The 21,130-nt window shown below is 39.5% G+C and overlaps 1 protein-coding gene across 5 annotated transcripts; it reads left to right on the top strand.

Moving 5' to 3' along the window:
• Positions 1–217: 217 nt before the first annotated feature.
• RXYLT1 (ribitol xylosyltransferase 1) lies at positions 218–11,336 on the top strand. Of its 5 annotated transcripts, none has more exons than XM_002188123.7 (6): positions 218–431; positions 863–1,042; positions 1,775–1,877; positions 6,906–7,220; positions 8,866–9,036; positions 10,065–11,336. In XM_002188123.7, the coding sequence occupies exons 1-6, from the start codon at positions 290–292 to the stop codon at positions 10,480–10,482; spliced, it is 1,329 nt and encodes a 442-aa protein (XP_002188159.6). In that variant the 5' UTR covers positions 218–289; the 3' UTR covers positions 10,483–11,336. The 5 variants fall into 5 exon arrangements, with proteins under 5 accessions (XP_002188159.6, XP_072778760.1, XP_072778753.1 ...); XM_072922659.1 differs by lacking the exon at positions 218–431 and adding an exon at positions 582–699; XM_072922652.1 differs by lacking the exon at positions 218–431 and adding an exon at positions 669–759.
• The last annotated feature ends 9,794 nt before the right edge of the window (positions 11,337–21,130 follow it).

The following is a 21,130-nucleotide window of genomic DNA, read 5'->3' on the forward strand; positions in this document are numbered from 1 at the left end:
TCTTCCTACCTCTCTATGGAACGTCTGGCCTATCCAAGCTTTTCCCATCATAACAGAATTCCCATAACCTGACTGTGCTGTTCATCTATCCGTTTACAGCCTGGTTACCCGGCAGCGCACACCTGTGCCGGCGGCGCTCGGGGGGCTGCGGCAGGGGCAGGCCATGGCACCGCCGGCCCCGCGCCTCCTCGGCGGCCCGGGACCCAGCCCAGGCCGGCGGGCGGAGTCTGCTCCCGCCGCCGCCGCCTCCCGGCGCTCCCCGCCGGGCCTTCCGCCCGCGCCGGGCGGGATGCGGACCGCTCGCAGGCGGCTCTGCTCCGCCCTGATCGTGGCGTACGGCCTCTTCTCCCTCTACGCGGCCTACACCGTGTTCCTGCGCCCGCGCCGCTCGGCCGCCCCTCGCTCGCACCGGGACCGCCGCGGCCCGAGAGGTGAGCGCGGCGGGGCCGCTCCGAGCCGCCCGGCCGGGCCCGGCCTGTCCGCGGCCGGCGGCAGCGGCGGCGGGTTTGGTGCGGGGCCGGCCCGGCGGGCGGGGCCTGGTGCCGGCTCTGGCAGGAGTGGGGCCGCCCTCCCCGCTCCCCGCTCCCCGCTCCCCGCCGGGCCTGCGCGGGCTGCGGCTGTTTCGCCGGGCCGTGGGACGCACCGCGGGGCCCGGCGGGGGAGGCGGAGGAGGAGGCGGCGGTGGCGGTGATGGTGATGGTGGGGGTGATGGTGATGGTGATGGTGCTGGTGCTGTGCCCGGCCCAGGGCTGTCAGGTGGTTCGTGAAATTACGAATTTGAGAAAATTAATAATTTTTCCTGAAGCTGTGAATTTGGTCTTCTTTTATTTTTATTTTTTTTTAATGTAAATCACGCTTTTAGGTTTCACGGATCATGTTGCGTTGGGAAATGAAGAGTGGAATCCGTGGGATGCGGATGAGAAAAACGAGCTAGCTGCTTCTCAGCAGAGATATGAAGCTAATCTCAAAATGATAAAATATGCAAGGTCTCACCTAGAACAGACCAGTCTTAGAGTACAGATTTGGGGCAAAGCAGCAATTGGTAAGCAGATGGTAGTCAATGTTTATTGGTTATTTAGCCTTTCTGGTACAGCATTTTTCTGTGATTCCTGATGATTAAAATTTATGTATATAATTCAATGGTATGTCTAACTGAACATAAGGTGTATTAGGGAAATGCTAGCTGTTACTCAAATTCACAGCAATATAAGAGTAGTTTAACTCCCTTTGTATTGATTCCTTTCAAGGCTATTTTTCTGCCTCTGTCGAGGAAAATGTCTCAAATGGCAAAGAAACATAGTTACTTTTTTAATCTGGTCTAGTTTACAGTATGACACAAGAGAGGCCAGGCTTACAGTCGAACTTTCATGTAGCATTGTAGAGCTCATAGGTATGTTGCCTGGTATATTACCATCATAAAAATTGGCACATTTCACAAAAGCTTAAAGGAAGTATGCTTGTCCTTAAAATTATATTTTAAGCCAATTAATATTTGCTTATTTTTAGTGGTATGTGTGCTGGAAAGAGTTGCTAATAGAAGCAGTTATATCTTCATCTGCTGATATTTTGTCAGCCAAAGAATCTTTTTAAATGCCAATGTGGGAAAAATTCATCTTAACTAATTCTAAGTCATGTTATGTAAGAAGCTCTGACATTTCTTTCCCAAGTTATTATGCTGTGATACTTTTTCATTTTCCAGAAATAATTTTTTTAGGAGTGTAGAGTAGGCAAGATCTGTTCATTCAAATTCTCCATCATGTCTTCATTTATGTAGGTCTTTACCTTTGGCAACATATTTTTGGAGGGCACCTTGAGCCAGCTGATGTGATTGCACAGTGGAGAGAAGGAAGCCAAAGTGCAGGAAAAACATACTTCAGGTATTGTTCATTATGCTGATTTCAATTTGTAAATTTTTTTTTAATTTTACAATTTTTTCAATTCTTTTGTTGAGCTCAAAGTGTAAACTTTAACAAATAGTGCATTGGAAAGGTAAACTAAGTGATGCACTGCTCATGCATTATTTTGCCTATCTCAAAGTTGTGGTTATTTTAATACAATTGCAAGTACTTTAATTTTGTAATGTTTTGATAACTATGGAATATGCACACAGCTTCTCATTCAAAATTATCATTTATACATGGAGATACATACTTGATAAATCTAACCAATTCTAGATCAAACACGTCATTGTTAAAAAATAGAAAACTAGGGAGCAATTTAATCTGGTTTTAGATGGTTTGTGTTATTTTAAAAAAATATTGAAAACCTTACCAATGCTGAGAGAAAGAGAAGCCAAGAGACCTCAGTGGCAGGGTCAGGATAAACTCCAAGAACACTGTGAAGAGCTGGAGCTTGGGGGCTCACAGTTGATGAAATCAACATGCATATGTGAGGCATGAAGATGTTTCCTGCTGTTTGGTTTCCGCTGTATTTAGGGGAAAGGGACTTGGCTCATTCGTTCATAAATAGGAATGTGTCAAAACCATAATTTGTTTATAAAAAAAGGTCAGGGTTATTAAAAAACTGTCTGTGAGACCTAGCTTCTTATTAGCTACTTGATTTGCAAACCAAAATTTTGTATGGAAAGGAAGATTACGCTTAAAGCACTTTAACAGTGCTTTTTTGCTTTAACAGTGGTGTTTGATCTGTGATCACGTAAGTTTTAAGACTGTTGTCAAATGTTTTTTATTATTCAGTGAATGATACAGAGCTTTTCTCTGGGTCCCTATTTAATACCATTTTAATGCTTTCTGTGAAGATACAGTGAAAACTGAAGGATTTTTTATCTATTTGGCCAATTAGCCAGTCTGCAGAAGTAGGCCTCCTGCAACATTTAGTCACTTGCACAAGGACTCGCCTGTTAAAATCTTTTAATACATAAATTACACAGCTGAGTGAGTTTAACTTCTGAAACATGTGTTGCTTCAGAAGGCTATTTTTCCCTTGCACAAGATGTGGTTCTAACTGAAATATTTGAAGGTAGTTTTTGAAATACACATGTGATTGTGAATTGAAAGGAGGTTTTAAGTGATCACAAAACTTTTAAAAATAATTTTGAATTGTTTATCAAAGTATGGTACAGGCCACAGAGTCTTTTCAGAAAAAAATAGATGACTTTATATACTCTTTAACAGAAAAAACTATATTCCTTGTCTGCAAATAAAATATGATCCTACAAGTTTAGAATCAACTATGAATTATGCTACTGTGTCTTGGTAGTCTCCTTGGCAGAGCAATAGAGCTTTCAACTCACAAATATAAAGAAAGGATACAGCCCTTTCTTTGAATATCGGACCAGTACCTACAGTGTAGTTTTAGTGGCAATAGACTTTGTTCCTTCCAGAGTTAAAATCTTAGAAGATATAGAAATCCATGATACTATGGCATGATAGGTTATCTTCCTGGTATTGACATGAAAATTTCTTCAAGCTCATGCTTTCCACATTTATGACATGAAAATAATTTGCTGTAGTTAATGAGTCTGTCACTTGACTGATTATGGTGATTTTCTTTCTAGTGTGCCTGTTTCAGATGATTAATAACCTCACATGTTTCCTTAGGGTATGCATCTCTCAAAGAAAGACTTCTATACTTGCATTTAAATAGCTTCTTGTTATGTCTAGATGAGTCAGGGATAATTGAGTCCCTATTTTAATTTCAACTTGGATGCTAGATCCTATCAAAATACAAAGCTTAAGTTTAGTACCAACATAACAAAGGTTAACTTTTGACAGGCTAATTGAAACTTGTTGTGCAAAGTATATAACTCTTATTTTAACAACTAGGCTTCTGAAATAGCTACTTTTTACTCTATTAGGAAATACTGGTTTATAGTGTAGAGAATAATTATGTGATTTTGGCTTCTTACTGGTTATAAGATTTTCTAGAATTGTTTACTGCCTGGCTGAGGTAAATTATCTTTTGATTACTAGATGAGGCTAGAGGGAGCTAGCTGAGGTGACATATTTGGAGAATATGCGCTGCTCTGCAGTTTTCTGTGGTAAGTCTGATTGTTAAAAAATAGATGTCTGGTGAATGTTTGTAAAGAATACAAAATCTAAAGACACAAAAATGCCAAAATATCACTTGAACACAGTTGCATGAATAAGCCCATTCTGTGTATTTATGATGGAGAATACACATCTCTAATACGAATTTTGATGGGTACATGTTTTCATCAAAGAAGTTGTCTAAAAAATACATGAAATATCAGCTTATCCATAAACTGCAGTGGTGTTTATTTAAAAACAGGAGTGGAGAAGGAACTTCATAGCTGTGGATTTTAGTACCATCTTGGCACATTGATACAAAAAGCAAGAGAGCAGGATTTAACACTTTCTTTGGCTTGAAGCAATTCACATCCTTCTCTCCTGTCATCTAAGAAGATGTTGTATCGCACAGAATGCCAAACTTCTTACCTCTTATTTGGCAAGAGCTTTCCTAAATTTCTATTCCCAAGTCACAGGCTCTCTATTTTATAAACGTTCAGTGCTGCCTTGCCTCAGTCAACTAGAAGAGGTTTCTGTCTATCAGAGAATTCCACCTGGGATAGCTTCTGGCAATTTAGTTTTAATAAAACCCTGTAGTGAAGCTTTTTGAAAATGCAAAAGCACCATGTCCACTGGATCCTCTTTATCTGTGTTCCTACTGACATGCTCATAGATCTTCATCAGCTTAGTGGAACAGGGTTAATTCATTCACAGCAGTGCTTATCCATATATATGATCAATGATCTTACCTATTGATAAGATTCAATGGTCTTACTGTTTATTAAAGACTCTTCCAGAGAGGGAATTAATACTGACTGTTCTCCAGAGTCCTCTCAAATTGGTTTTGTAGATGGTAGTCTGCAAAAGATGGTGAATTACTTAACAAGTATAGTGTCTCTTCATAATGACCTCTGCTAGCAGGTCTTCAATTGTGTGTTTGTGTTCCTTCAGAACTCTCAAGTGAAGGCCAGGTTCAAATATTCCATTTGATATAATACTTATGGTGTTCAACCTTGTATTTCTTGCTGAAGCAGATAAATTAGAGGTGGCCATCTCCCTTACTTTTCTGTTAAGCCACATGGGGTTGGCAAGTCTCTGTTTACTTTTTGGATTGAAGCACACAGCATGCCTAGGCTTCTTATACAGTGTTTTTGAACAGTCTACAAACTCCTTGAAAACTTCTTATGATTTGGACTGCTCCTTTTCAAGTTATTTTCTTGATTTTTTCATTTTTATATAATTCCTGTATTGCATATGGAATGTATCTATGCTGGATGTATTTATTATGCTCTCTCTTGCTGCAAGTGTTAAATTTAATCCTTGCTATTAGAGAATAGCTGTCGTAACATCTTCAGAATGGGCACTCTAAGACCCAGTCTAAAACAGCCTCTTTTTGTATAACTATCTATCATTAAGAAGGAAAAACTAGGACTTTGTAGAAAGCAAGTCATGTATTTAGTCAAAAAAATGTAATCTTCCCATATTATCTTTGATCTAACCTTCATGTGAGTAGCTAGTACTGTTAGGACTACTCCCTTAATTTAGCATCTTCTGTAGTCTCTCTTCTGTTTCCCAATCCCAATTGCATTCTCATTGGGAATTAATAGCACAACCCTAGCACGGTGTTTTAATTATTAAGTATGGGATTTATGAGCCTTGCACTGTATTACTTTTTTTCCCCACTGTAATTTTATGCTGTTCAACTACATATATTCCTACACAACAGTCATTGCTTCCTAATGTGTACATCTTGTTATTGCTGTAAAGCTGTTACCCTCAAAATGCTGTATCATAGGAAAAACTCTTTTTCTCCAAGTCTCTTTGCAAGGTGATCACTGGACCATGTGTATATTTAGTCTCTATTTGAGGTGTTTCAAAGCTCAAGGCATTCTCTCTTAGAAATCCCAGTGACTCTGTTCTGATTGTCTGTTAAACTTTGGATTTAAGTTTTGATCTGACTTAACATTTTATGTATTTAGAAGTCTTGATTCTAAGTCATGAGTCGTATGAATCTTGGCTCCAAAATGCATCACTTCCACCAAGCCAGCAGCATGTCAGCTTAATTCAGTCTTCAAATATGCTTGTCTAAGATCAGGCTGCCTCAGAAAACTTCACTGGAGCAGTTTTTGCAGTTTTGTTGTGAGAGCTTTTTTCCTCAGTAAGTGTATTTGAACTGAAACTAGATGTCATTCTCAGCACTTCATGAGTTAAATCTCATGCTCACTCTAAATTAAGATTTGCTGGTAGCTGAAAAACTCGTAATGCAGCAGACCTAGAAAATTATCACTTAACTGAATCTTAGAAAAAAAAAATACTGTTTTCCCCCCTCCACTTTTTCCCAAGCTGTGTAACTGCTACTTCTTTGCATTCAGTCAATAATCTGTTAACATACCAAGTAACTGAAGAGCAGGAGCTGGCAAATACTAGTTTGTATCATTGCAGTTCATAAATTGATTTTGTCACATACTTGCAAATGATTAAAGATTTAATGATTTTGCTACATGGCTGAAATTCTTCTGTTAAATACTTTGTGCAAGATCTAGAAATGCCATTTTGTAACTAAAATGTTTGTGCAACAGGGTGCACCCTTTCTTGAAAGGGGGTTAATTGACACACATTTTGAGGTTTGAGTATGATACTAGTTCTAATTTTTTGGCAAAATATCTTATTTAACTCTATCACCTTTTTCCTGAATAAAAATGAAAGCAGCTTTACGCCTGTGCTAAGCAGTAGATATTAATGACAGAAGTGGTTGTAGTTGCACAGGTAATTTTGCAGTATATTGCATTTACTGTATTGAAGAAAAAAATCATCTCTGGAGTGCATACTGTGTAGTAAGACTGGCTAGAGGATTGAGGTCAATAATTTGTCTTACCAAGTCTCACTTTGTTTGGTGTTGTGTTTTGGTTTTCTCAGCTTCCTCACTGGCCCATCTGTAGTTCCTGGCTACTTCTCAGTGGAAGCGGAGCATGTGGTGCTGGTGCTGAACGGGCGGGAGCCGGCGAAGGTCGCCTACGCCACGCAGTGGCTGCGCTACGCACAGACACTGATGGAGAGCCGCAAAATCCAGCACGTGGCAGTGGTGCTGCTCGGCAACGAGCAGTGCAACAACGCCTGGATTCAGCCATACCTGAAACGAAACGGGGGATTTGTAAATCTGCTCTTTGTTACATATGACTATGCATTCGTAAATGAAGAAGATATTTTCCAGTGGCCTTTAGGAGTAGCTACGTAAGTGCTATAGACAAAAGTTGTAACTGATTAATTAATTGCTGTGCATGAGGTATGGAAAATATGACTGAGTGTTCCTGCTTAGGCCCAAAACAATTTTAATAAGTAAATTGCAGAACGTGATCCTATCATTCATTCTAAATCATGTTAATTCTAAATCAGGCATTGGAGTCTTTGAAAGTTGCATTTAGCAATAAAAAGGATAACAAGAAAAGAGTAGTAGTGTTTAGAATACTTTAGGAAAGTGAACCTGTGTCTTCTGAAGTTTTCTGTTTATTTTTTCTTCAGTAGATTTGCTCTTGAGATTTATCATAACTGCTGATGTAATATGTACCATGTGGAGATTCAAAAGATACTTACATAATAAAGTTGCATGTACTATTTGTTCAGAAAAGAGTACTTTTTTTAACCTCTATTATGGCTCAAAAGGCTTCCCATTTGGAGTTTTTATACTCCAATATCACAGTAGTGTAAATGGCTTAACTGCTTGTTTAAAAAAACTTTTTTTGTTATACTTAAGTGCTCAACTATTTATGTGGAGTAAATAAAGGTTTGGTTCAGTTAGATGAATTTTTACTTCTTATTAACAGAATTGATAGTGGTTTAGCTACTTACCAGGGTAATAGAAGCTGAAAGGAATACAGGGTTATTTTCATACCTTGTGTTGAATATGAATTCAATATCATGTATTGATCCAGTTTGCTCAACAAGCTGGAAGACTGTATAGAGCTTTTTATATATAGCTTGAACTTGTTCACAGGGTCTCTGACATATGATAAATTTGGATTATTGATATTGTCAAAGAATTGATGGTATTGGAAGTTCCTAAGTAGAAAGAAGTTGGGTTTTGAGATGCAGAGATTAAGGTGACAGTTAAGAGAAAACAACAATACTTAGAACAATAAACTAGGGTGCAAAGCTGGGTGGAGGAAGATAAATTTGGTAGCGAAATGGGGTTTCCAGACGTTGCATACAACAGCGGTAGAAAATGGGTTAAAGGCATGAAAATTTGCTGGATTTTCCAAGTAAAGAGGGAAAATGAAGATGTGGAATGATGCAAAAATACTTGTCATGAAGGGACAAATGCTTATTAGAAACTAAGTGAATTAACATTCATCATGCAGGAAAATAATGAGGAAAGGACTGCTCCATCAAATAATGTACAACAAGCTTAGTAGCCAAAAGATTATATGATTGAGTTCACTCAAAGTGAGTTTTTGCTTTGAGAGATTACCAATGGTATTTTCAGTAGAGGAGCATAGCCAGAGATTAAGGTAGGTGAGACTCATGTGCCATAGTTACCCTTAAACTGGCCATGTCAGTCAAAACTTGTGGTTGCATCAGGAGCAGCTTCTTTGGAAAAGCATGTTAGTCAAGGACATTCTGTAATATGCACATTTAATATTTCTGATGTTGAAAGATATAAGTATTCTGGAAACACTGTGCAGGGACTGATGGGAGCGGAGGGAATAAAGGCATACTTTTAGGACAGGATGTGAATTGATTTACTTGTGTGTCTGTCTGTATAGGTGCGGATTGGCAACAAGTAGGTGGTTTTAGTCTTAAAATATGATGCACTGAAAATGAAGTGCCACAAAATGTTTTCCTTTGATATGGTTGTCTAATTTACAAATTTTTTTTACAGCTACAGAAATTTTCCAGTTGTGGAACCCAGCTGGTCAATGCTACATGATCCAAGATCATATCTGTGTAATTTCTTAGGAACAGTTTATAAGAATTCTTCTAGAGAAACCCTAGTCGAAATTCTGAAACAGGATGGGCTTGACAAACTTTGCTGGATTGCAGCCAGAGAACAGTAAGAGTTTAAGTTACTTCATGAAAAAATTCACAGTTTTTTGCCTGGTTCATTATTGCCAATCTTTTCTTGAGTATTAAAAATAATACAAATAAAACTAATTAGACATTAAGTCAGGGAATAGTGTAGAGATTCTTTGTTTAGGTAGTCACAACATAGCACCATTTCGGTTATATTTTACATAAGGTATATTTTTAAATCTAGTATAGAAAAGTCTCCCCTATATATAACCATCAAAGACCATCTGTTTTTTTCTTACAAATATTTGATTATGAGAAGAAACACTTGTCTTGTATTTTGTGGAGTCTTTAGCAGAAGAAAGAAGACAGCCATATTTTGTTGTGTTTGTGATTTAATCTGTACAGCACAGACCAGCAGGTTGTTTTTTGACTAGCAAGAGTACGGTTCTGATTGTATTTCTTAACTTTGAAAAGCAACACCTATAAAATGTTGGATAGCAGGCACAGTGGTTCATAGGTAGACATTAGCTGCCCTGATGAAGAGTTTCAGTAAATGGATTGTATCTGTGACATAAACTCTTATCTCCCAGACATCTTGAGGCACTTCAAGTAGATGAATTCAGATTAAACCAGTTGCTCTGCGTCCTACTTTTGAAGGGCAAGCCTCTTTTGAGGCCAAAATAAGTCATTAAAAAGTCCATTGAGTGTCTCCCTTTTTGTCTGTTCCTAAACTGTGCTGTGAAGTAAACTGACATATGCATCATCCAAGTCATGCAGAAGATTTGGAGTGGCATTTCACTTAGTTTCTTGGACTTTTAAGTATTAATAATTCCCAAAAAGGGCCACATATTACAATCTATTTTTAACAGTGACATTTTCAATAAATTTTTAGAATTTAAGAGCAGTTAAGACTAAAAGTAAAAGTTAGTTGACTGTGTGTGTAACATAAAATTTTTACACTGGTGGCATTTTCAGTTTTATAAATAATAGAAATTAAAGTACATATCTATTTTTTCATTGCAGTGCCTGTGAGGAAAATATTGATATTCACCCTTTTTACTTTCCTAGGTGGCAGCCTCAAGAAACAAATGAAAGTTTCAAGAACTATCAAGATGCCTTGCTGCAGAGTGATTTGACATTGTGCCCAGTGGGAATAAATACAGAATGTTACAGAATTTATGAAGCTTGTTCGTATGGATCTCTGCCCGTTATAGAAGATGTAATGACACCGGGTGATTGCGGAAATTCATCAGTCTACCACAGTGCTCCACTGCAATTATTAAAAACCATGGGGGCTCCATTTATCTTTATTAAAAACTGGAAAGAACTTCCTGCTATTCTAGAGAAAGAAAAAAAAATGAGCTTACAAGAAAAGATTCAAAGGAGAAAAAAGCTTTTAGAATGGTATCGAAACTTCAAAGCGTGGATGAGACAAAAATTCATTAATACTTTGGAAAATTCATTTTTGCCCAGTGATAAAGGATAAATTGTCACTTTTGAAAATCTAGAATAGATGACAGCTTAATTTCCATTAACTGAGGCAGCTTTTAATTAAAAGTAACCTTACAGGACAGATGCACTCCTTTTAAAGTCAGTGGAATTGCTCTAAGCTTGGTCAAGAGCTACATTTGGTCCTTCATTTTTAATGATTTTCAGACAGGTTGTTGATGTAATAGGATGGTACAAGGATGACAACAGTTTGGTTACTATTTTCACAATTTTTATGTTGCTGTGTGACCTAGTAAAAAATTTTAAGGATAATATCTTTGAGCTTGTGAATGTGGTAAAATCTGACATAAGAAAATCAGTTGTGTTTGAAGAAAACAGGGTAATTTATTAGGGAAATTAAAAGAGAAAAGTATTATAACAAAATTGCCAGGTTTAGCATATTCTGGTAAGTGCTTGTTTTGAAAATGTGAACTCTTTATTTGGTTGACATTTAATTTCCAACAAAGTTACCATAAAGCTAAAGACCACGGAATAAAAATGTGTATTTCAAGGTAAAAATAGAGAAGTTTTTCTTTAAAATATTTGAAAGCAATCAATTTCATCTTTAACTTCAGATATCAGAATTACTTTATTTAATTTGTTTTTAGTCTTGGGCCATACCTTTCTGCGTTTCTGCTCTTTCATTACCTGTAGTTACAGCCGCACATTCAGAACACTGGGACTTAGACATGAACCTGCTTGTAGCTTATCTGATTACTCAAAATCTGCTGAAACTCATCAATGCCAAAAGATGGCAGAAGTGTAATACTGCATGCTTATAGTACTATGTGTACCATAAACAGTTTCAATGCTATTTTTTAAATGTTTTTTTTAAAGGTATCTGTTCCTGTTCTTGTGTGTGTGCAGTTTCCTCCAGTATGTTCTGCTGAGCAGTAGGACACTTGTGTCTGACCACAGCATGACACATGGGGTCATTCTCATGCAGGAATTCAAAGGCTGTACATCTAAGTAGTACTCATTTTTTGTACTGATACTGTCTAGTTCTGCAGCATATGTCACACAAGAGCACTTCTGTGGGTAATGAGAATTGTCTGTCTAACATGAACTTCTGTGACTTACCATCCACCTAGTGATGGATGTAAGTAAGTCACAGAACTTTCATCTGAAGTGTCCTGCAGTTGCAGTACAATGCAAACATACTCCATTCAGCTGAGACTGGAAGTACAGCAGTGAGTTGATAGCACAGTTTACAGGTGGACATTGTTAGACCAAATTCACAACAATTGTCCACACTTGGCATCTGAAGCCCATCAGCAGTACACAGTACTTGAGAGTTAGAGGAAGCTTGAGTATCTGCAGTAATCATAGAAACATGGAATGCTTTAGGTTGGAAGGGACCTTAAAAATCATGAAGCCCCTTGCCATGGGCAAGGACACCTCCCACTGTCCCAGTTGCTCAGAGCCCCATGTAGCCTGGCCTTGGAATAGTTCCAGGGATGAGGCATCCACATCTTTTCTGGACAACCTGTTCCTATGTCTCACCACTGTAATAATGTCATCTCTGCTGCATTTTTTCTCCAGTAGAATCTTTATTTGTAAACAAGCTACAAAACTGCAGAACAGTCACTTAGAGCAGTGTTTCTCAATTTGTCAGAAGGAGATCCCATGGCACTCCTGCAGGATTTCTAGAAACTGCAGAAAACAACTCTGAGAAGTCTTTACCAGTCAGCTGAGATTCTTATAAAAAAGGCTACAGCTCCTAAAAAACTAGTGTAGTGGTGTGCAGGTTGAAGTCTGAAAAGCAGCTGAGTGTGTAACTTGGCTCATCAGCAAAAAGAAAGATGCTGCTATTGATGTGCTTATTTCTAAGTAAGTGTTAAGAGTTTTTCCAAACTCAGAGCATTTGTATGTTAAGGGAGGCTGAGACATATACCAAAACTTTAGTAGAATTTCACTTTGTAGCTGCTTGCCTGCTTTGGAATTCAAAGGGAATTATTTTATCTACTGAACCAATTCTTGACACTTCAAATTCACCTTTTTCAGTCCAGCAGGAATTGGCATCAAGAGTTTTTTCTTGTGTTTTATTTCTAGTGCTAATGGAGCAAAAAATCTTGAAGTCAAGGGAGGGATTTCTAACACATTAGGCAGGTTGCTAGCATTTTAATTGTTCTCTCATTCCACTGTCCAACATGTGGAAGAAACTGTCAACTCATGCCGATGCGCTCTTCTCCCCTCTGCCTTTCCCTTGCCCCAGCCAGCTCTGGGGAGAAGGAGCGTGGGCAGATTTCCAGCGCTTCCCGCTGAGCCTCGCGGGGCTTTGGGCAGCGCTGTCGGAGTTCGGAGAGCAGTCAGCGACCCCACGGTGATTTAATGAAGAGAGTCTTTCTCCGGGGGGCGAATTCCGTTTATTGCAATCCAACGGGAATACAATAATTCGAAGGGAAGCAGGCATGCCGCGCCTGCGTTTGCCGGAGCGGCGCGAGCGGGGCGGAGCGCGCTGGAGCCAGCCAGGAGAAAGCACGGAGCGCGCCACACGAACGAACTAAATATGGAACGGAGGAAGACCGGAGCAGCCAATGGGGTAAAGCCACGGGGGGTTTGAGGGTAGTGGGATACGGGGGTACATCCAATGAAGGACAGACAGGGGAAGGGTCCCGGGTCCTCTGCCTATCACCCGGCATCCCGGGTGGAAGATTCTAGGTGGGGGGGAAGGGACACCGAGTGACAGACAGGCATTTGGGGTAAACAGGGGGATGACTTGGCATTTTTGGGGACAATGGACCCGCGGGGAAAGACAGGAAAACCCGGGGAGAACCGTTACAGAACCGGGGGTACATGGAACAAACCTATACATAATACAAATGTAATAAAACATAAAAAACACAACTCCACAAACTCAACTGTATTTTGATCCAGAGCTGAGCAAGACCACAAAAAGGACCTTGGTAAAGAAAGGATGAGACTGATGGAGGAAAGACAGTGAAAATTTAAAGAAATCAGAGAGGATGTCTTACAGTGGTAGAGGGAACTGGTTAAAACAATGGAAGTGGTTAAGCCACTGGCAAAAAAGATGGCATGCCACATCCATGTAAGAGTAGATAGTATCTGCTGTCAGTGAGAAGATGATGAATCAATTCAGTTGTTTAATGCTGAAAGGTGAATGCACACTCTGATTTTGGGTTTAGCCCTCAGTCAAGACTGGGATTATGAAACATTGCTTTCCAGGCACAGAACAATGTCTCTTGTAGCTGTGCCTGGTGTTTCTTGGAGACATGCACAGGACTGAGCCTGTCTGGAGTCGGAATGCCAACTGCAGTTCCAAATGTTAGACAGATTGCTAATTATGTGGTGTTTTGCATCATGCTTAGATTGGTGTGTGGAGTATATAACTCTACCAGTTTCTTTATCAGAAGCATTTCCTGCTGTTGAAGACTACAAATTAAGCTGAATTGCCTTGTTATAAGAAGAAACAGATCCAGCTTCTCCAACCATAGTGTAACTCTCCTGCAACATTCTGAGCCTATTGAGTGGCTGTGAACATACGGCATAAATGGTTTAAAAAAATCGGCTTCTAGAGAGCAATATGATTCCAAAGAAACATAGGTAGTCTTCATAACTGTTTGCAATCCTGTAGATAAGGATGTGGCTTGCAAAGGACCCATCTGCAATTTGCTTACTATTCCTGGATATTTAAGTTGTGATCATGTATTTCAATTGTTAGGTTTGCCATCTTTCCGTGGCTGAAACTTACACAAGGAGTGATACAATGGAGAGTTTTCTAGAAGCTTTTCTCACAGCAATTGCTAAGTTTGAATTAGGATCACTGTGTTCTGGAGCACCAGTTTCTGTCTTGGCTTACTACCCTCACCAAAACACTTGTAAAACCACAGAAATAAATCTTGTTGCTTCTTGGCAAATGCTGCATGTTAGTAATAGCCACTAAGAACTGGGCAAACTCAGGAGCAGCTTCCATGCTACTGAGTCCTAAAATAGTTCCAAGTATTCTTCCTGCTGTGATCAGAAAAATGAAGGATGATTGAACAAGATTATGCTTATTTTGGCCTGTTCATAAAGACTGATGTCAGGAGAGGCAAAAGTATTTCAAATGCAGTTCCAACTGTGCTGTAAGAAACTGTTGCTTCCAAGGAAACTGTTAGCATAAGGCATGTTGGGACTGCCATTTTTTCCCAATAGCTAAAAAGGGCTTTAATGTTTATGTAGTGCTGTGAATGCTACACAAAGGGTTTGATGAGTAAGATGAAAAGAAGAGCTGACCTGATGAAAATGTGTCTGAAAGGATGATTTGCAGTTTACATTATATCCCAGGGCTCCATGTTGGTTGGGTTTTTTTGCTTTCTGGAGTTCACATTTTCTTCCCTGAACACTCTTGGATCCTGAATGAAACTCCATGAATGCCGCTATAGAAGAATGCAGGATATTTTTGATCCACAGTCACACAGAAACAGATGTGTTTCATCAAGCATGCCATGAAATAACATGACTCATTCTCTTAGCCAGTCTTACAGCAGCTTAATCACACAAGGATTGCCTGAGGTAAGAATCCTCAAATTGCTTCCTGTATTCAGCAGTCCCATTTGACAGTGCAAAATTTCTGGATTTCACATGACAGCATTCACCATTCCCATAGTCTTAATTTTTTTCATCTTCAGGAATATATCATTTGTAGCTTGGGCTGCATTTTAAAACAAACAGAACTGAAGTATTACACACAGTTTCATTAAATACGTGCTTTCAGAAGATATGAGATGCAAAGTGAATGCATCAAACAGAAATGAGTCATTCACTAAGATCCAGATGAAGACACAACCCATTGAAAGCAAGTTGTGCAGGTGGCCACAAATGAAGAAAAATAAATCTCTGAATGACTGAAATCAGCCTGATTCTTTCAGATTAAGTTATTCAAACAGCACCAAACTGTTAAATCTTGTATTTTGAGTTCTCTATATCAAAGGGGTTTTGTTCAAGGCTCAAAATGTAAGGTTTCTACATAAGTGATTATTTTCATGTTTTTTGCCTCTGCAATGGAGTTCTTTTCTGAAGAATAAAGGTAGTCTGTGGTCATGAGTGGAGATCCACTTTAATATTTTCATAGCAGATGGTGAAACATCTTCCTCATTGGCTGTTTATTTAATACAATATTGTATTTGTGACAGCCCTTGTCAGCAACGGGGCTACCACGGTGCTATGTCTTATTGCAGGAACTTCTCTGGGATGTGAAATAACCTTGGTTCAGGCCTTCCATCCAGCCTGGACACTGCCACTGCCCAGCTGCCATTTCAGAAACACAACCACAGGGAACTTCTCTGTTGAATCTCGTTGCCCCTACTTTTAACAGGGGGCTGGGGAAGGGTGGGATGGAATGGTGATAGGCTTCTGGGGTATTTACTCTCATTCTCACTGAATATGGAAATGGAGAATTAAGGGCAGCTCTGTTTTCCCTGAGGGGAAATGGAGTGTACTGATTAATTGCTGTAGGAATTTAAATGGTGCTTCACACTTCCTTCAAATGCTAGCACAGCTTTAAGACAGCCAGTGATGTGTGTTTTGTGGTATGCAGTCTTTAATTGCATATCCCTTTCTGCTGGAGGGTTCAATTTATTAATTTCATAGTGTTATATCAATCTCTGTCTCTTTGCTGGTGATTGTAGAGTATCATGATCGTTTTACAGTGAAAACTAAATAGTCTTGCTAATGCTAAAATTGAAGACAATATTCCGTCTTATGAGTACACAGAGATCTGTACCTTATGCCATGCTGTTCCAATTTTGCTTCCTTCCCCTCTCTAATCAGGCTCTGACTGTTTCTTCTTCTGTGTCTGTTTTCTTTGTTGACCCTCTTTTCACATTGTTATTTTCAGATTAGAGAAAATTGCTTTCTGTCTGGTAGGGATATAATTTCCTTGTACCCATGGAGCATTTCAGGGTACCCAGTCTTAGAGTAGATGTAATTAGGCTTTTGCTGAATTCCTACTGTAGCAAAACTCATGCCTATTTCACAGCATGCTGCCAAAATATCTCTCCATAAGATATTATGTCTTCTGAGTGCTTGTTTCTTAAAACACTTAGTATGTTGTTTAAGATTTTTGATGTTGTATTAAGAGTTCAGTAAAAAGGATTATGTTTGTAGGAGAAAAAAGAGGACTAACTTCAAACATCTCTTTGTTTTCCATCTTACTGCAAGGAATGTTCCTCATTCCCTGAAAGAAACTTCATATGCAACTATAGATACTTGAACCCAGCTTATGGTGTTTGACACCAAAGTCTCAGACACTGGCTCATGACTTCTGGAATCTGAGTTCAGTTCCCCACTACATAAATTACCAAGGGCCAAATCCACCAGAGGATATTCTTATCCAGGGTAAAGTCTAGGGCAGGACAGCTCTGCTTAGATTGACTGTCCAAAGGACCAGTGGTTTCAACTACTGCTGGACAGCCTGTGGTGCTTGGCCTGCTGGTGAACCGTGCAACACCACAAAGTGGTACTTAAAACTATTGCTTTTTTGTTTCTCAATTGCAAATGCACATTCCTCACATACAGGTAAACAAGAAGTTCCCCAGTCCTTGTAGTGGACATCTATACATTTTGAAATCTGGGGAGTTTGAGCATGCTTTGCTCCACTATCCCAGCCATTTCTACACTTGGTTAGTATTTTCTGATTGTGATTTTATATACTGTTTTAAAAAGCCTTTAAAATAATTTTTCTTAAACAGCTGACAACTTTTCGGTTTAATACGTAAATCAAGCACTTAACCTGCTTCTGGGTATATAATCAACAAGACATTTCTACCGTGTATAGCAACTACCAACCTCCTCCTATTTTCCTGTTGACTTTAATGGGAGTATTTCAGTTATTAACTGAACCTCCTTTGAACATTAAATTGTTTTATCAAAGGAGCATAGCTTCTCTCTGTTGAATTCACAACTACCAGTAACACCACCTCCCTTTAGCATCTTGATTGCTCTGATATATTGTTAGAGGTGGCTCTTCTCCTTCAGGGTTTTGACTAACTTTGGTTCCTCAGACTGCAAGACAAGTCATCATCATGGCTATCTTTCTGCTACCTTCTGCTACAAATAGGGGCTAGAGATGATCCTGAAGAGAGAGATGGTTTGTTAAAAGCTGACATCTTGGAATGACCACACATCACTGTAATGTACCTAGTCTCAACATGAGAAGTATAAATCTTTCCAAAACTTTTTAACACTTTGTCAGCTGTTTAATGTAGCAAGAGTAACATGACATTCATGTGAAGTGTGTGCTAAATGGCTGACTTAAAACTGTTCAGGAGGCAGAGAAGCACTCACTGAATATTATACAAACTTGCAGCTACACTTGACAGGGAAACGTAAGTTGCTAAAAAATAAATATTACTGCACCAAATTAAATATGAAGTTTTTCAATCATCTGCAATCAAATAGCAATTTGAGTTTTGGTGACCCTTTTTATAGTGTTTTGTAACTTGCATTTCACATGGATGGGTCAAGGGGACAAGACTGAAGGAACAAAAGGACAGAAACCTGAGGCTGCAACAGCATGGGAAAAATGCGGTCTGGGGACCGCAATAGCAATCTCTGCTTCAAACATCTTCAAGCACTGCCCAAGACAGTAGCTTCACTCCCTGCTGTAAGAAACTCAGCAGTGGGATACTTGTAATACCCCTGTTAAATGTATTTCCTGGAGAGTATTGTTTCAACAGTCACCTGTGAAGTGACTCAGTAATGTGGTGTAGATGCACTCTTGCTAGAGACAAAAGACTGCCATGGTTTGAGTAAATTTTACCTGGATTTATCCCAGACATGCTTGACTTCCTGTGTTGTGCTGGCTAAAAGCTTGGTATTTAGGCTCTGAAGGGAGCTCTGCAAACATCTAAGGGCCAAACCATGTCTCAGTTAAGCACTCATCAGCATGCCTTGATACATCTGTACAAAGAGAACTACAGACATGGAGAGTTACTGTGTGTTGACCATAGCCTGCAGCTAAGCACCCACATATCCTCTCATCAGGACAAGAGAGAGAACAAGAGTGAAAGCAAGAACACTTATAGGTTGAGATGAGAACAGTTTAATAAGTGAAGGAGGAAAAAACAAGTAACATGACAGCATTCATTCACCACCTCCTACAAGACAGCAATGCCAAGGTAGTGTCAAAGCAACAACTCATTTGGAAGAACCCACCCTCCAGTTCTTAGTGCTGAACATGGCAGGAAATACCCTTATGGCCAGTTTAGGTCAGGCACAGGGTTAAATTTTTTATCCACCCCCATACTACTCACTGGGGGAAGTGGGCAGTGTGGGAAAGAGAGACAGCAACAACACTGCAAGCACTGCTCATTAATGGACATAATATTGGTGGTGTCAACTGTTTTAGTCATAAACCCAAACCACATCACAGGGGCTGCTATATTGAACATTTACTCTATCCCAGCCACAGCCAATACATCTTGTGCTGTCCACCTTGCCCAGGCATCCTCCTTTCCTATAATGGGCAGTGGTTGCTTTTCATGGCTAACTGCTATTCATGTAATTTCAGGTAGAGAAAGTAGAAGAGCTTTTGTTTCAATGCAGTTCTTATGTGAATTTCACCTCTGCCAGATGTGATTTCCAAGAGATTCTGGGGAAAAGCCATACTGGAATCATTGCAAAAGTGTTTCTTTTCATCAAAGTAGCAAGACTAGTCTTACCAGCCATCCCTTGCTGTTCAACGAAAGCTGAATTCACTGAGGCTGCAGTAAACACAAAGGTAGTGATTTAGAGAAAGCCAGTGATCCAGAATAGGCATTGCTGACTTACCATAACACCCTATGTGCAAGAAATTTTGACTCAATTCATTAAGAAATTCTGCACCACAGGTCCAGTAGAAAGTCTGTTACAATTCAAACATCCCTGGTAGGCACAGGTCAAACTACAATTGGAACAACAAAGGAAAAGTTAGATATTTCACAACATAGAATCTTTGTTGTTTAGATTAATCAATCCAGATTATCTGTAGGTACATCGAACAGATGGACAGTTTGTCATATGGGCAGCTCTGTAGATACCACAGCTTATATATCCTTCACAGCAAGTCTCTGAGGGAGTAGTGTGACCTCATAGAAGATGCCAACAGTGCTCCTACATCCATTCCCTGTTCATCATACAAGTTTCTTGTTCCTGTTGTACTTATGGCTGGTAATTCTCGTCCATGTTTCTCCTGACAAAAGTGGAATCCGAAATGAGGAAAAAAGTTCTTAGAGGTTTCTTGTTTAAAATCACAATTTCTTTCATTGAAAGTAGATGAACAGCTCCTTTCTTATCCTCCCCTACTGAGTTTTCACAGAAATAACTGCTTTGGTGGAGAAATAAAATAAAAGCAAACTGCAGAGAGCAGAGCTGTAAGTATTTTTTTATTTAAGCAATAAAAAAGCAATACTCCAATCCTTAATTAAAGCAAGTTGAGACAACTATGTGGTTTAATGATCTGATAGAACCCTTTTTATTTCAAGAAGAGCTACATTTGTCAAGACAGGAACAATCAGAGAAATACATCTTGTTTATCTCACAGAATTACTATTATCTCCTGAAAACAGCAGAGTTCTCCATTTAAAGAAGTACAGTTAGAGTTGGCTTCCCAGTCCCCTCTCCATGCCCCTGAGTAAATGCATGTGGGAATTTTTATACAGGAGTACTTTCAGAAGACATGGAGCATCACTGCTTGGTAGCATCTATTCTCCTTCATCACCCCATCCCAGTAAGTTAGCCATGCCAGATAATGAATTGCAGCACTATAGAGCAGTACTGAAAAGGTCACTTGGCAATTTTGGACTCCTATTCTGTGTAGTTACTGGACTATCCCTCATCCCCTCCTTTGCTCAGCTCTTTTCAGCTCCTTATCCCCTAGGCCATACATGTATGAGTTGCTTCTACACAGCAAGGCGTCCTCTGTCTCCACACTGGTAACATATTCTCTATCTCAGATCTTTCCTCAACAGCAACTTGTCATGTGAATGGGAATGGGAAGGGACTTGCAGAAAAGCACTCATGTCCTGCTTTGTCTAGGGGTGTTCCCCTGTGATGTCCTGAGCAGCTGTGACAAGTCAGAGCAGTATTATGCTCAGTGAAGATCATGCACGGACAGGTAACAACTGAAGCAATACCTTGTGTTCTTAAATGCTGTTTTGCCCTAAAAGAGAATTGAATTTATCTCCTTTTGATAAGCACAGTGACTTCCTCAAAGCAGCAGGTGTCTGGAACCATTTTGTCAGGTTTCTAATTTTCCTCTGATGATCACATTTACCAATGTTTAGCTCCTGGGAAGCTGATGAGACACATGGGCATGGTATCAAGAGCATTCTGCCAAACGCTGGGAGCTATGTTCTCTGCCTTCATGCTTTTAATGAACACAAACACATGCCAACCCTGTCAGCTGGGTCATATAGGATAAGGAGAGGCTTATTGCTGGAACCACTCCAGTTCATGAAGAGTTTCTTTAGAACTATTTTATGAATAGGATGTAAAAATTTGAAAACACACATCAGGAGAGTTTTGGTTTTTTTTTTTGTACTAATCTTGTCCTTTTGGGAATTCCCACAACTGCTAGGTTATTGGACTACAGGTTTTTCTGTATGGGATTGAGTAGGAAAGACATATTTTCAGTGGTTACAAAAGGGTACCCACTAGTAAGATTG

The sequence above is a fragment of the Taeniopygia guttata genome, chromosome 1A (assembly GCF_048771995.1).
Source record: "Taeniopygia guttata chromosome 1A, bTaeGut7.mat, whole genome shotgun sequence".
NCBI lineage: Eukaryota > Metazoa > Chordata > Aves > Passeriformes > Estrildidae > Taeniopygia > Taeniopygia guttata.